The sequence below is a fragment of the Gracilinanus agilis genome, chromosome 5 (assembly GCF_016433145.1).
Source record: "Gracilinanus agilis isolate LMUSP501 chromosome 5, AgileGrace, whole genome shotgun sequence".
Classification (NCBI taxonomy): Eukaryota; Metazoa; Chordata; class Mammalia; order Didelphimorphia; family Didelphidae; genus Gracilinanus; species Gracilinanus agilis.
The window spans coordinates 148,911,810-148,924,904 of NC_058134.1; the positions used below are offsets into that span (position 1 = coordinate 148,911,810).

At 42.7% G+C, this 13,095-nt stretch overlaps 1 protein-coding gene across 1 annotated transcript; it reads left to right on the forward strand.

Moving 5' to 3' along the window:
* Positions 1 to 4,504: 4,504 nt before the first annotated feature.
* On the forward strand, positions 4,505 to 8,929 carry SMUG1 (single-strand-selective monofunctional uracil-DNA glycosylase 1). The gene is made up of 3 exons (XM_044679044.1): positions 4,505 to 4,628; positions 5,846 to 6,141; positions 7,631 to 8,929. The coding sequence occupies exons 1-3, from the start codon at positions 4,505 to 4,507 to the stop codon at positions 8,159 to 8,161; spliced, it is 951 nt and encodes a 316-aa protein (XP_044534979.1). The 3' UTR covers positions 8,162 to 8,929.
* Positions 8,930 to 13,095: the final 4,166 nt, after the last annotated feature.

The window sequence follows — 13,095 nt, forward strand, 5'->3', positions numbered from 1 at the left end:
TTACTTTCTCCTCCAACAGCTGCTTCTTCCCCCATCAGTGGAGAAGAAGAACTTACTGAGTCCTGATTGAAAGAGTTCTCTTCCAGGGTCATATGGCCAAAAGATCTAAAACTGGAATGGGATTTAGAGATCAACTAGTCTAATTCTCTCATTTCACATTTGGGAAAATGAAATTCAGGTCCCAAACCAGACAGTAGAAAGAGCATTAACTCTGGAATCAGAGAATCTGTGTTCAAATATTCTCTCTACTATTTTACTACCTGTATGACCTTGGGGAATTCACCCAACTTACTTATATCTCTTGTGAGAATTAATTTTTCATATAATATATTCATTCCTATATATCAGGGAGAATTACTGTGTATTCCTGTGTCTGGGATCTGGGTCAGAGATACCATCAAATTGGCTGTTTCTAGCATTTTCTTTGCCCAAGAATCCTTGGGAATCCCAAGGAATGTCTTCATTTCTAACAGAATTTGGTTAATAATTGAAGGGGAAAGGATTCTTTTCTGCAGAATGTAACCAGTCTATCAGTGGGGCTGGGGAAGGGTGGATAGGTTGATGGACTACCTCTTAATTAGCTATCATCAATTGAAGATGCTTGGGATGTTCAAGGAAAGAGCTGAATAATGAGCTTCTAAAAAATTACTTAATTACACGTATAACCCAGTGAAATTTCTTGTCAGCTCCAGGAGTGGGGAGAGGAGAGAACATGAATCATGGAACCATGGGAAAATACTTAACAATAAAAACAGAAATCTATTTAATAAGTTGTCTAATCCGGCTCAGGTTGTACTTTTTTGGACAGAGCGATGGAGACTTAGATCATGTTATCTGTTAGGATGCTGGCCTGACCCATAAACCTAACATAATCAATACATTTAAATTCTTACTCAGAAATCAGTCTCTTTAGATATTTTTAATAGTAACATTTTCTGTAAAATGAGGGGTCAGAAAAGATAGCTTCTAAGAGTCCTTCTGGCTCTAAGCTAATGAGGCTACTTGGGGTAGAGCTTACACACTATGTTCAAGCTGCTTCTGTAAATGTGTCATGATGTCTAGGCTTCTCAAGTATTACCATCCCAATATGAAGATGAAAAAACAAAAGCTGAGAAAAGTTAATCAGCCCTCACTTAAGACACTTAATAATAACTATTTTTAATACGGCAAAATGTTTTCCCCACATCTCTGTAAGTTCTGAAATATAAGTATTATTTTTTCTATTTTACAGAAGGTCTTCAGGATGAAACAACTTTTAGGATCATCTCTCAGGGCAGCTGGGTGGTCAGTGAATAAGAGCCAGGTCTAGAGATGGGAGGTCCTGGGTTCAAATCCAACACTGGGCAAGTCACTAAGCCCCAATGCCTACAGCTCTTATCACTCTTCTGCCATGGAACCAATACTTGATATTGATAATAAGATGGAAGGTAAGGGTAAAAAGAAACAAAGATCATCTCTCTGTTCCCAGTAAGTACTGAACTAGTCAATGAAGAAACGAATAAAGACACAGAGATTACAACAGTGGAACATCCAGGGAGGCAGATTTCAATTTGTATTCAGTATTTTATGCTTCTTACTCTGTTAAAAAGCCCCCCTTATGTGCTGTTGCCAGAGAAGCTAAGGGAGGAGGTTCCTAGAATCACACAGTTAGAATTAAAATTCAGATCTCCTTCCACTACACCAGGTCCCCCTACCTTGAGTATCCCCTACCATAGAATCAAGAAATCCTTCCTTCTTAATGTCTATTATCAATCTCTACCATGCTAAGTGATGCTCACTGTCCCTTGATGACCTTGGGGGAGACATTGTGGGGAGCGAGGGGAGAAATCAACAGCTCCCTTCTATCTTTCTCTTTCTCAAAGAGAAATGGACCCACTAAACCATACACAAGAACACTGCAGGACACATATTGTCCTAGAAAACTACAGGTTAACATTATCTGTGTCCTATTCCATTTTAATTTATTTTGCAAAGACTTCCCAATAACATATTAATATGGTTCAATCACACCCAGGAGTGTTGCCTGTAGCATATTTGATACCTCTGGTCTATAGTTTAAAAAGCAGCAGAAAGGTCAAGGAGAATGAGGACTAAAAAAAAAAAAAAAAAAAAAAAAACTTTTGATATAGCAATTAGGTCAGAGAGAAAAAGAAAAAGAGACAAATACAGGGAAAAAAGACTAACAGAAAATCAGCTGAGTTCATGATCCTTAGCCTTCAATTTCCATTCCAAAGCTGTAAAGGGGAAAAAATGGGAAATAGTGTTATGAGTAAGATTAGATTAGCTGGTTATTAGGTATTGATTATATATTGATTAGGAAGTACCTAGCAGGAAGGAGCTGGAGCTGGGAATTCCAGGTTGGAATGAAGGAGGAGGAAGTCTGGCTGTGCCCTGAGTGTGGACTCCATTACTGGTGGGCAAAAACTGTTGCCAGCCTGGGAGACCTCAGAGCAAAGGACACCCTGCTTCCTGTTTTCCCCTGGATCCTGTGTGGTGTGGCATCTAAAAAGGACAAGATCTACAAAGCCAAGAGAGGAGGAGAAGTTTGAGAACTGGAGGACAGTGCTTCAAGCAAAACCCTCTCTACTTGGTTCCTGAGACAACTTTAGCTCCTGGCATCCAGACATCATCAGTGGATTGCAGTGAGAATCCCAAAGTCACAAAAACCCCAGCTGTACTCAAGCCTGGCAGGTCCCAGGTTTGAGGCAGAAACCCAAAGACTCCAGTATAGCTCCCTGGGCCCTGTTAGTTAGATAGCTTAGATTAGTGTAGTTGAATAAGTCCTTCCCTGTCCCTTTGGGTTTTGTTATTAGGTGTTAAGATTTTAGAGTAGTCATTCCTATCCCTCCTTTTAGTTGTTTCTAATTAAAACCCAATTTCACCTTGTTACCTTGTCAGTTAATTCAAGGCCTCTGGCCAGAGTGACAGTTGGCTGTTATTTTTTCAGTTGGGAGTGGTGTAGCTGTACAAGACTTCAGTGTTCAGTTTTAGTCTCTCTTACATCCCAGAGAGTGTTCCCACAAACCCCATAGTTGATTTTTAATATCCCTGGTGACCCCATTACTTATATTTTCCTACAGTAGGAATGACTCATAAAGTTTCCTGTTTTTAAGGAAGGAGAAGGCCAGTGTGGAGTCACTTCCCCATTCCACCACCACTATTGTAGTATATATATATATATGAATACAATATAACTGAATACAATTATATATATATATATATATATATATATATATATATATAAAACTAAAAGAGACTGAGCAGACAAGTCTTAACTAAAAGAGCTCAAATTACTTAGAGATGTTGCCTTTCTCAGCTACCCCCTAAAAAGCACGTCTTGCTTTCCATCATGGGTAAAGAAAATCAGAAGCAAAATCCAGGGAAGAGAAAGGAGAAGACCTCCAAGGGAGGGCCCATCCAACAAAGAGGCATGTGTGTTGACAGGATGACCTTTAAAAAGGGTTGATGGGGGAAGGAGAGATTCTTGACCTTTAGGGGTTTCGAAGTACATGTTATGAGGTTAAGCTTTTATTAGGCTTGTACCTCAGTCTCCTCTGGGGGCAGGAAGGCATTCCAACATGATATGTGAAACAGAATTCTTATCATTCACAAAAAAAGGGAGAACATGAAGGCAAATTAGAATGAGGTAGAAAAGAGGGAAAGGAGAGGGAAAGAAGGAAACAAAAAGAAAGAGGCAGAGAGAGACAGAAACAAAAACAAAGAATGAAAGGGGCAGAAGAGGAAGCTTGTTTTGTAATCTAAAAGTACAGAGCTTAGGCCCAAGAGAGGGAGTTCAGCTTTGAATGGAAGATAGCAATCAATCAAACAACAAACATTTATTAAGCACCTATCATGTGTCAGGCATTGTGTTTGTCAATGGAGATACAAAGACAAAAATGGAACATCTCAACCTTCAAGTAGCTTATATTCTAGTGGGAAGGGAAGACAGCATGTACATGCACAAGTGTATATACAAGACTTACACAAAACGTATACCATACAAAGCAGTTTTAGGAGGGAAGGCCTGAGGGGAGAGAGTGAAGGGATCAATAAAGGCTAATGAAGGTAACATTTGAGCAAAATCTTGAAGGAACCCAGAGATTCTAAGAGCATATTTGGAATGGAAACTGAAAGCTGAGGATCAGGAAATCAGTTTATTTTCTCTGTGAGTCTCTTTAGCCTGTGTTTCTTAAGTAGAAAGGAGAAGAACTTTCCAAAAGAAAGGAGAGGAAATAATAAAGGGAAAGTAGTGAAAGAAGGGGAAATGAAGAGGATAGAGAAGAAAAAAAACAAACAGAAAAGAGAGTAGAAAGAAGAGAAAATAGATAAACAAAAGGGGGCAGGGAGGGGAGAAAGAAAGAGAGAAAGAAAAATATTAAGTGAGAAAAAGAAGCGACAGGTGAGGCACATAGAGGAAGAAACAGGTAAACTACAATCCCCAGCATGCCTTGAGCCCAGGGTGAGGGCTATCCAGGGGTTGGAAACAGTGTTTCCAGCGGAAGTAATGAGTGGAGCTGTAGTCTCCTCCTCCCCACCCTCTCTTACACCAACGTCGGCACGGACTACATCACCCAGTGTCCTCTGCGCGGATCCTGAGTCTTCATGGAGAGCTGGGGCTAGAGTGCCAGGTGAGAATTGGCTCTTTGTTTTCTTGAAGGTGGGAGGCTTGGGGAGTGCTGAACCTGTAGTACCAGGCGTTAGAGGAATCTTGAGGAAATCCGCGAAATCTCTTGGGGAAAAGAGGCGCTAGGAGTCAGGTTCAGTGGTTTGCCTTAGAACGATGAGGCTGGATGGGTAAAGCTAGGGGCTTAGAACTTAGAATGTATGTTGCGGGAGAGGGAGCACTCTTTCCTGAAATAGAATTCGACCCGAAGTCAGAAGATTTTGGGTTTAGAGGCAAGAGATGCTGAGGATGCCTAGCAGGCCTGCCTGAATGCAGTAATGTTTCAGTATTGTACAGGTGCAAGAATATTTCCAAATTGTGCGGAGGGAAGTTGGTGAAGGGAACATTGCAGCCTACCATTATTATTATAATTTTTTAACCCTTACCTTTGGTCTTGGTGTCAGTACTGTGTATTGGCTCCAAGGCAGAAGAGTAGTAAGGGCTAGGCAATGGGGATTAAGTGACTTGTCCATGGTCACACAGCTAGGAAGTGTCTGAGGGCAGATTTGAACCCAGGACCCCCATCTCTAGGCCTGGTTTTCAATCCACCGAGCCACACAGCTGCCCCCTCAGCCTACCATTATAACTGAAGGTCTAGGCCACTGTTGTTCTTGAGTATAGGAAGAAATGATTAGCAGAAAGGTCATTCAGGGAAGAGGAAGGATTGTAGCATTGATGGTGAACCTGGTAAAACAGCCAGCCCTAAGATCTGCCCTTCCAAATCCAGATCATGCATGCATTCCTTTTTAAACTGTATTCCAACTCTCCTGGCCTCCCAGCTCTTTTATCTATCATAGCTTCTAAGACATACCTTAGTTTCCTAAAATTTAAAACTAGCAGGGACCTGGCTAATAGAGAAGGGTTTGGCTAGGAATGGAAGAGGAGAGAATAAGCCATCCTGAGGCTTCCATAAGAGCTTCAAGAGGGGAAATTTTTCTTTTGTGCCAAGATGATTTGCAGTCAAACCCAAGAAAATTTCTCAATAAGGTGTTGAAGCTTCAGAAAATTTATAGAATCTTCTTCTCGTGGGACATAGAAAAGAAAGGCATTTGAAATGGTCCAGTGGGGAGGATAATTTAGATGGAATGGACTGGGTGCAATTCTACATGGAGGCCAAGAAACTCTGTCGTATGGATTTTCTCCAATGTCATAGTGAATTGGGGATCTCTCTGCTTTTCCTAGGTGATATCAGCATGTCCCAGCCACTGGCTTCCCCATTGGGCCTCCCAGAGGAACCTGACTTGCTGAAGTTTCCCAGCTCTCCCTCCAGCCTGGCCCAGGAATTCCTAGAGGAAGAATTAAGACTAAATGCTGAACTGGACAAACTTCAGTTCTCAGAGCCTGTGGGCTTTATTTATAATCCCTTGAAATATGCCTTGGAGCTTCACCGAAACTATGTTACCAGATACTGTCAAGGTCCCAAGAAAGTGCTGTTTTTGGGCATGAATCCAGGGCCCTTCGGCATGGCCCAGACTGGGGTGAGAGGGTCTTTGAGTTAGAGGATGGAGGGAGGTAACATTGATGATCCAGATGCCTGGGTTGTATTGGGGGAAATGCACATAAATGAATCAGGTGGAGAATTTGTGGACATGTATAGAGCTATGGGGTCTCCCATTCCCTTTGCTCATTTCTGTCACTTTAGATTCTTTCTTTATTTTGCTGATGGTTGATAGACAAGCCTGTTAACTATGTTGCCTTTTACCCTTTTGATTCACTGATTGTTTCGGGGACCCTTCCTTCCACAGTTGTCTAGCCCCTTTGACCCCATCCCTGCACTTTGATTTTTACTTCTTCCTATCTCTAGAAAAGAAAGAGGAGAAAAAAGAAAAAGATAAAAGACCTTTTATCTCTCCACCCGCACCCCCATTCCTGAGAGGGAACTCTGAGAAAGTTCTAGGTTCTTTTTAAAGCAAAAAAGAGGAACCCAAATAAGGAAGGATGGAAGTAAGAAGTAGAAAAGATATTGAGATGGGCTCCCATTGCTGGATCTCTCTTTTGGATTAAAGAGAATCATAGTAGTCAGGGCTGGGAGGTCAGAATGTTTGTGCATTTTCTAGGATGAATGAGTAAATGCCTCTTTAAAAGGGATCACAGGCATGTGAGAATGTAATCTCTGGAGCAAGAGTCTTAATCATTTTTATTGACTCTAACTAATGATTAATGACTGTCCGCCTAACTGGAGAGTTGGGGAACAGACTGCTTAGGTCCCAGGAACTACCTAACTGCCTCCCACTCTACGTACATATATACTTCCTTTATTTTTGTCCACTGAAAAAAAAATTCATTTTATTGCAAAATAAGGCCTTGCTTTTTGTCTCCATCCTTCCTTCCTCCCCCTACTTTGCAAAAAAGATAGCATCTTAAAAAGTTACTTCAGACCATGTGGGTATATACAATATAAAAATTCCTTCCCCTCTTTTTCTTTTCTGTTCTATCTGGGCTCAGAAGATTACAGTGCAACAAGGAGACTCCAGCTCCAGAAGTCAATGGGAGGAAGAAGCTATAGGTAGATATCCCTTGACTTCCAGTGATGAGTTCCAGGACAATCTTAGAGGTTTAGGAATGAGGAGTCAGCTCAGGGAGGAGTGACAGACTGTGCTCTATAGCTACACCATCCATCTTCATTTTACACTGAATCCTTCCTATTCCCCTATCCTGGCTACTTGTTTCTGTCCACAGGGCTTTTCTCAGCCTTCAGTCCCAAGTACCTTTAGTTCAAGATCCCAAAATGTTCACAAACTTGTATTTGTTCCAATTCCCAGCAACAAAAATGGTGGCAAGAAGCACAAAATGTCTTAGACCCTTAGTTCTTGTTATAAATTAGGGGAGAGGAGCCCTGCAATTCCTAGAACCTAGTCACTCTCCAGTCTCCAAGTTTCCTTAGGGAGAGTAGAAAGGGGAAATTATGCCAAAACCTAGGGATCCCGTCCCTACTCTTGTGACTCTCATGTCTCTCTTTCTTCACAGGTGCCCTTTGGGGAGGTATCTGTGGTCCGGGACTGGCTGGGCATTGTGGGGACAGTGTTAGCCCCACCCCAGGAGCATCCCAAGCGGCCAATCCTGGGGCTAGAATGCCCACAGTCAGAGGTGAGTGGTGCTCGATTTTGGGGCTTTTTCCGTGCCCTCTGTGGGCAACCTGAGACTTTCTTCAGACACTGCTTTGTCCACAACTTATGTCCTCTTCTTTTCTTGGCCTCTACTGGACGCAATCTCACACCCGCAGAGCTACCTGCCAAGCAAAGGGAGCAGCTGCTGGGCATATGTGATGCTGCCCTTAGACGCCAAGTGAAGCTCCTGGGTATTCGCCTGGTGATAGGAGTGGGGCGCCTGGCAGAACAACGGGCTCGCCGGGCCCTGGCAGACATGGTGCCTGAGGTGCAGGTAGAAGGGCTTCTGCATCCTTCCCCTCGAAGCCCACAGGCCAACCGGGGATGGGAAGCTGTGGCTAGAGAACGACTGAAGGAGTTGGGCCTCATGCCTCTGCTGACGGTTGAATGAAGCCACCAAATGATAGTGTTGAAGGGTTGAAGACAACAGGAGAAGCCAATGTTCCCAGACATAGAATTCTCATCCTCCTTGGACATGCAGAAGACAATATGCCAGCTGGGCTGAACATACATGTAATAAGGTGCTGTTTGTATTTGCAATATCCTGACCAGATCCCTTCTGGAGAACTGGAAAACACTGACTTTCATTCTCTGAATTCTCTTTATACCTATCATTTCAGTCATAACACTATTCGCACTCCTTCTACTTCAGTGCCTTCTCATTTGAGTCCTTCTCAGGGCTTGGTGCCCATACACTACAGGAAATTGGCAAGAAGTAGATGCTTTCCCAGATATCATGATAATGTCTATCTTTTCCTCCTCCTTGGTGGTCTGGTGAAATGGCCTGTGGACATGATACTGGCACCCTCAGAAGATGAACTTGCTGTTCTCAGAAAAAAGGTTCCAACCACAAGCCATGCTTCTCTCTAGGAAACTGAATACCTAAGTCTTCTCCTTTGGCCTTGCCCTTTTAGGACATAGAAACTAGAGAGGAGCAGCATTGCAAAGGGAGAGATCGGTTAGACTTCATGGAGGACTTCCTGACCCTTGAGGGTTGGAGGCTCCAAAATACACTAGCAAGAGCCAGGACATCTCCGTCCTTGAGCAGAGGAGAAACTTTCCTACTCGTACTCTGTGGTGAAGAACTTCTCTGCCCAGGGGAACCTGGTCACCTCTAGAAAAACCTTTTTAGCCTGAACACTTACTTCTGGATACATTAAATCCCTATTCTCTGTTTATTGTGTCCTTTTTCATTTGCCTCTGTCTTGAGAAGTTTAGGCTGCTGAGGAGTCCTCTTCTGCAGGGCTAAGGGAGAGAGTGTGTGAAAGATTGACTCAGACTGGACCCTTTTGGAACAAAATGAGACACTCAAGTCATTTGGCAGTTAACAAAAAGGAAATTTACTTAGCCATAGCATAGGAAAGACATTCAACAAAGATATTGCAACTCTTAGATTGGGTGGACTTGGCTCTTTTGGCCTCCATTTGGAAACCCATCTAGCCAACAGGGCCAAGTGGCGATCTGTTGGTTGAGTTATCAGCCAAAGTCTAAAGGGCCTTGACCCAGTTGGGGTGAGTCTTCCAGGTAACCAGGGAATGCCAAGGCAGTATGTCAGAGGCAGCATCAATTAAGATGGCATTTGAGCTTTAGCCTCCTAGGCCAATCAAGTCTTGGTATAGCTTTCTTGTCTTTCAAGAAAAAAAAAACTAGCTAAACTCACCTGGGTGGTGGGCAGAACACCCTGCTAGATAATGGTCTTATCACCAAGTGTGAAAAGAGTTTTCTTACTCATCTTCTGGAAGCTGTATTGCCGCTCTTAAAATCCTGTCTAAAAGTTGGGAGACAAATCAGGGATGAGTGTTGAATTAATCTTAATCAAGTATTAGAAGCCCTTGAGCCTCCTTTTGGCACCCACCTCCATCCCTCCAGTGAAGACTGAGCATTCAAGCTGAGTCCTGGGGTTTTTTTCGTACTCACCATAAATAAGAAGTTGCCATAAATGGTGTAGATTGGGGTGAAGCAGACCAAATTTGAGCTATTATCTCTAGGAACTAGCTTCCAGATTTGAATATTAATTTGGTGATAGCTCCTATTGTTAAGATCATTATCTGGGATGAGATGGATGCCACCTTGACTGACAGGGATGGCAGTTGAGAGATTCGGAATATTCCCAGGTGTCTTGAGCCAGTGGCAAAAGTCGGTTGACCCCACCCTATAAATACCCTCTAAGAACTACAGTTGGGGCTCAGAACTCAGAGCTGAGATTTGAGCAAACTTCTCTTGGAACAAGAACTGGGACAGAGGGAGGTGAAGGGTGGTAGAAGAAGAAGAGGGTAGGCCTGAACCTGTAACCTGTAAACTGTGCTTGACTGAGAGAGAGCTAGTGACCCATCAATATTATTGGTAGTAGAGCTGAGAGAATACACAGATCATCAGTCAGCATCTAAATAAATAGCCTTCCCTATTCTCTGATTTGGCTGTGGCCAGGTCAGGTCAGAGTTGGTGAGAGGGTGAAGACCTCAAGCCTCTACCAGCCTAGCAGTCTCCAGTCCTGATCAACAATTAGCTTAGTAGCCAAACTATAGCAATAGAGTTCCCAATTCCCAAACCTATTACCTTGTTATCCTTTCCCCATCAATAGTTAATACAGTGATTTAACAAGTACCTTCCAGCCCTTGGGAAGGGAGAACTAATATGCAGTCAGATACCAAGGTTTCCAAAGCCAATCAATAGCCTGTTAACAATCAATCCAACCTCAGGTTGGGCCTAGAGAGGTTAACCATCTACCTAACCTCTCAAGAGGTCCCAACCTGGGCAACTGTTAGAAAGAATTCACTGACAGGTTTAACCAACCAAGCCTGTCAGGGAGGAGAGGGATAAATTACAGCAACAGCTAGTGTGAGAGGAGTGTGTGTTCCTCCTTCACCAACTATAGCTGGCTTAGGCCTTGGGCCCCTGATCCCTCCTTTATCCATACTATCCCTAAGATCTACATACCAGCCATCCTCTAATATCTAGAAGGAAGATCTATAGGGAGATAGTAAGAGGAGATACAAAGAAAGAAAGGAGATCAGTTCTCTCCAGGAGCAAGTCCTCAGCCCCTTTTCTTTTTAACACTATCTGCTGATATTGATTGTGTAAGAAAAGTGAGCAGCTCTGTATGCAGAATCCTGTTATCAGGGCAATAGCAAAGAAATGGATCCCAGTGGAGAAATATTTATTGAGAACCTGCTATGTGTAAAACAGTCTCAAGGGACCATGGAGATAGAAGATGAATAAATAATGGTTTCTGTCTTTAAAGAGCTTAAAATTCTTGAGAGTGAACATGTGAAATATAATGTGGCCTAGTTGGAGGACCCCTGGTCTAGGAGTCAGGAGAGGATCTTACACCAGACCCCCATTCTAGTCCTTATCTATGATATTATCAACTGAGACCCTGGCTTGTGGGAACTAGTCCTTTATGTGCAAATGGAGGGGAAAAGTCTATAAGTACTAAGTGAGTTGAATAAGATTTGGTTGGAGGGAAAGATAAAAAATCAGGCTGCTCAGCCCAAGCAGGCCCAGGACAATGGTTTTAGAGTTGGAAGTGACTTTAGAGATTATCTCATCCAATCTATTCATAATGAGAAGCCTGAGGCCCAGAGAGATGAATTGGCTTCATGGAATCATAGAACTTCAGAGCTGGAAGGCATCTCAGTGGTTATCTAGTCCAACCTCTACCTGAAAAAAGAATCTCCTCTATAATATAGACAAGTAATCCTCTAACCTTTGCTTGACACCACCAAAGAGGGAGAACCTACCATTCCTGAAGCAATCTCTTCTATTCTGGGACAGCTTAGTCATTTGGAAGTTTTCTTTCCTTTAAACTCAAATTAGCCTTGTGGCAATTTTCACCCACTGCTCCTACAACTGTCCTCTGGGACCAAAATTGTTGACCTGGCAGGGATTGATTTGTCTTTGCTTTGGTATCCCCAGAGCCTAGATAATAAAAACTTAATAAAGATTTGTTGAAATTAATTTATTTTGCACTTACCACGTGCCAAGCTTTTGCCTAAATTCTGCCTGTAAAGGAAAAAATAAAACAATCCCTTACCCTCTGAAACTGAGATTACAGTTATTTAGTTAAGTAGGTAGAAAATATATGTGTGGGATAAAAGTGAGCAGGAGTGCCCCGTCCTCTCAAAAAAAAAAAAAAAAAAAAAAAAAAAAAAAAAAAAAACCCTGGAGTCAGAAAGTGAGAGTAGAAAGGACAAGTTTTTTGTTTTTTGTTGTTTTTTTTTTTCTCATGAGAAAGGGCACTCTGCCTAAGTGAGGCAGAAATGCAATGACTGGGTGTAGACACAAACATTATATAGGTTCCTGAGGTAAGACCCCTTCCTCCCCTCTGTCTGACCCACTTTGTCTGGGAACCAGGACTTACAGTCTAGGTGTGAAGTCTATCCCAACATCCAGATAAGTAAGAGCTCATTACTTAGGAGGGGTAAGGGTGTACCCCTAAGAAGTCTGATGATAGGACAAAAGTCAAGATGACTAACAATGGCCCAGGGTGCAATGAATGGCCTTGATGTCTTCAATATTTGATCAAGATTTAAATCAGTGATTCCAAAAGTGGGCACCACCGCCCCCTGGTGGGTGCTGCAGCGATCCAGAAGGGCAGTGAAGGCCACAGGTGCATTAGGGGGCAGTGAATAACTGTAAAGGGCCGGTGATAGTATGTGACAGGGGAAACTAAGTAATATTTTTTCTGGAAAGGGGGCGGTAGGCCAAAAATGTTTGGGAACCACTGGTATAAATGCTCAACAGCACCTACTTCAGCCATCTTCATAGCCATTGAAACAAATTGTTCTCACCTGCCCATTCCACTGCAGTTGTATATCGCATGCTTGGGGTAGACATCCTCTACTAATTCTCTGATGGGCTGAGCATATTGCTTATCCTCAACCTGCTTTAGCCCATCTGGCAAGACAATTTTATTAGGTTGTGGCTGCTGCCCATGCTGTAGCTTCTTGGAGCCAGAGGTGAGAGTTGGGTGAGAGGTTGAACATCAAAGGTAGAAGAGCAGTCCTGAAAAGGACTCTATAAGGCTTCATACCAGACATGCCAGTCCTTGCTTCATACACCCCAACTTGGAGGTAAGTCTCAAAGAAAAGGCCCTTCAATGGAGGGTTGTCAGGAAAGGCTTCTTATAGAAGGAAGAATTTTAGATGGAACTTGAATCTAAAATAGAATAATGAATTAGTCACCAAAAAGGAGAGAAGTGAACAGGGAAAGGAATACAAAAATAAAATGGTCAGTAAGAAGTCTCATTGAGATTGTTTAGGTGGATGTAGTAGGTTGTTCTTACTTCCATTTTTCATCTTCCTTCCCTGTGGTAGGACTAATGCT

Bases quoted from the DNA above. Each gene is read 5' to 3' on its own strand.
- SMUG1 (XM_044679044.1), top strand. From the start codon at position 4,505: ATGAGTGGAGCTGTAGTCTCCTCCTCCCCACCCTCTCTTACACCAACG. The intron at 4,629-5,845 runs GTGAGAATTGGC...TGCTTTTCCTAG, and splicing joins AGCTGGGGCTAGAGTGCCAG to GTGATATCAGCATGTCCCAG. The intron at 6,142-7,630 runs GTGAGAGGGTCT...CTTTCTTCACAG, and splicing joins TCGGCATGGCCCAGACTGGG to GTGCCCTTTGGGGAGGTATC.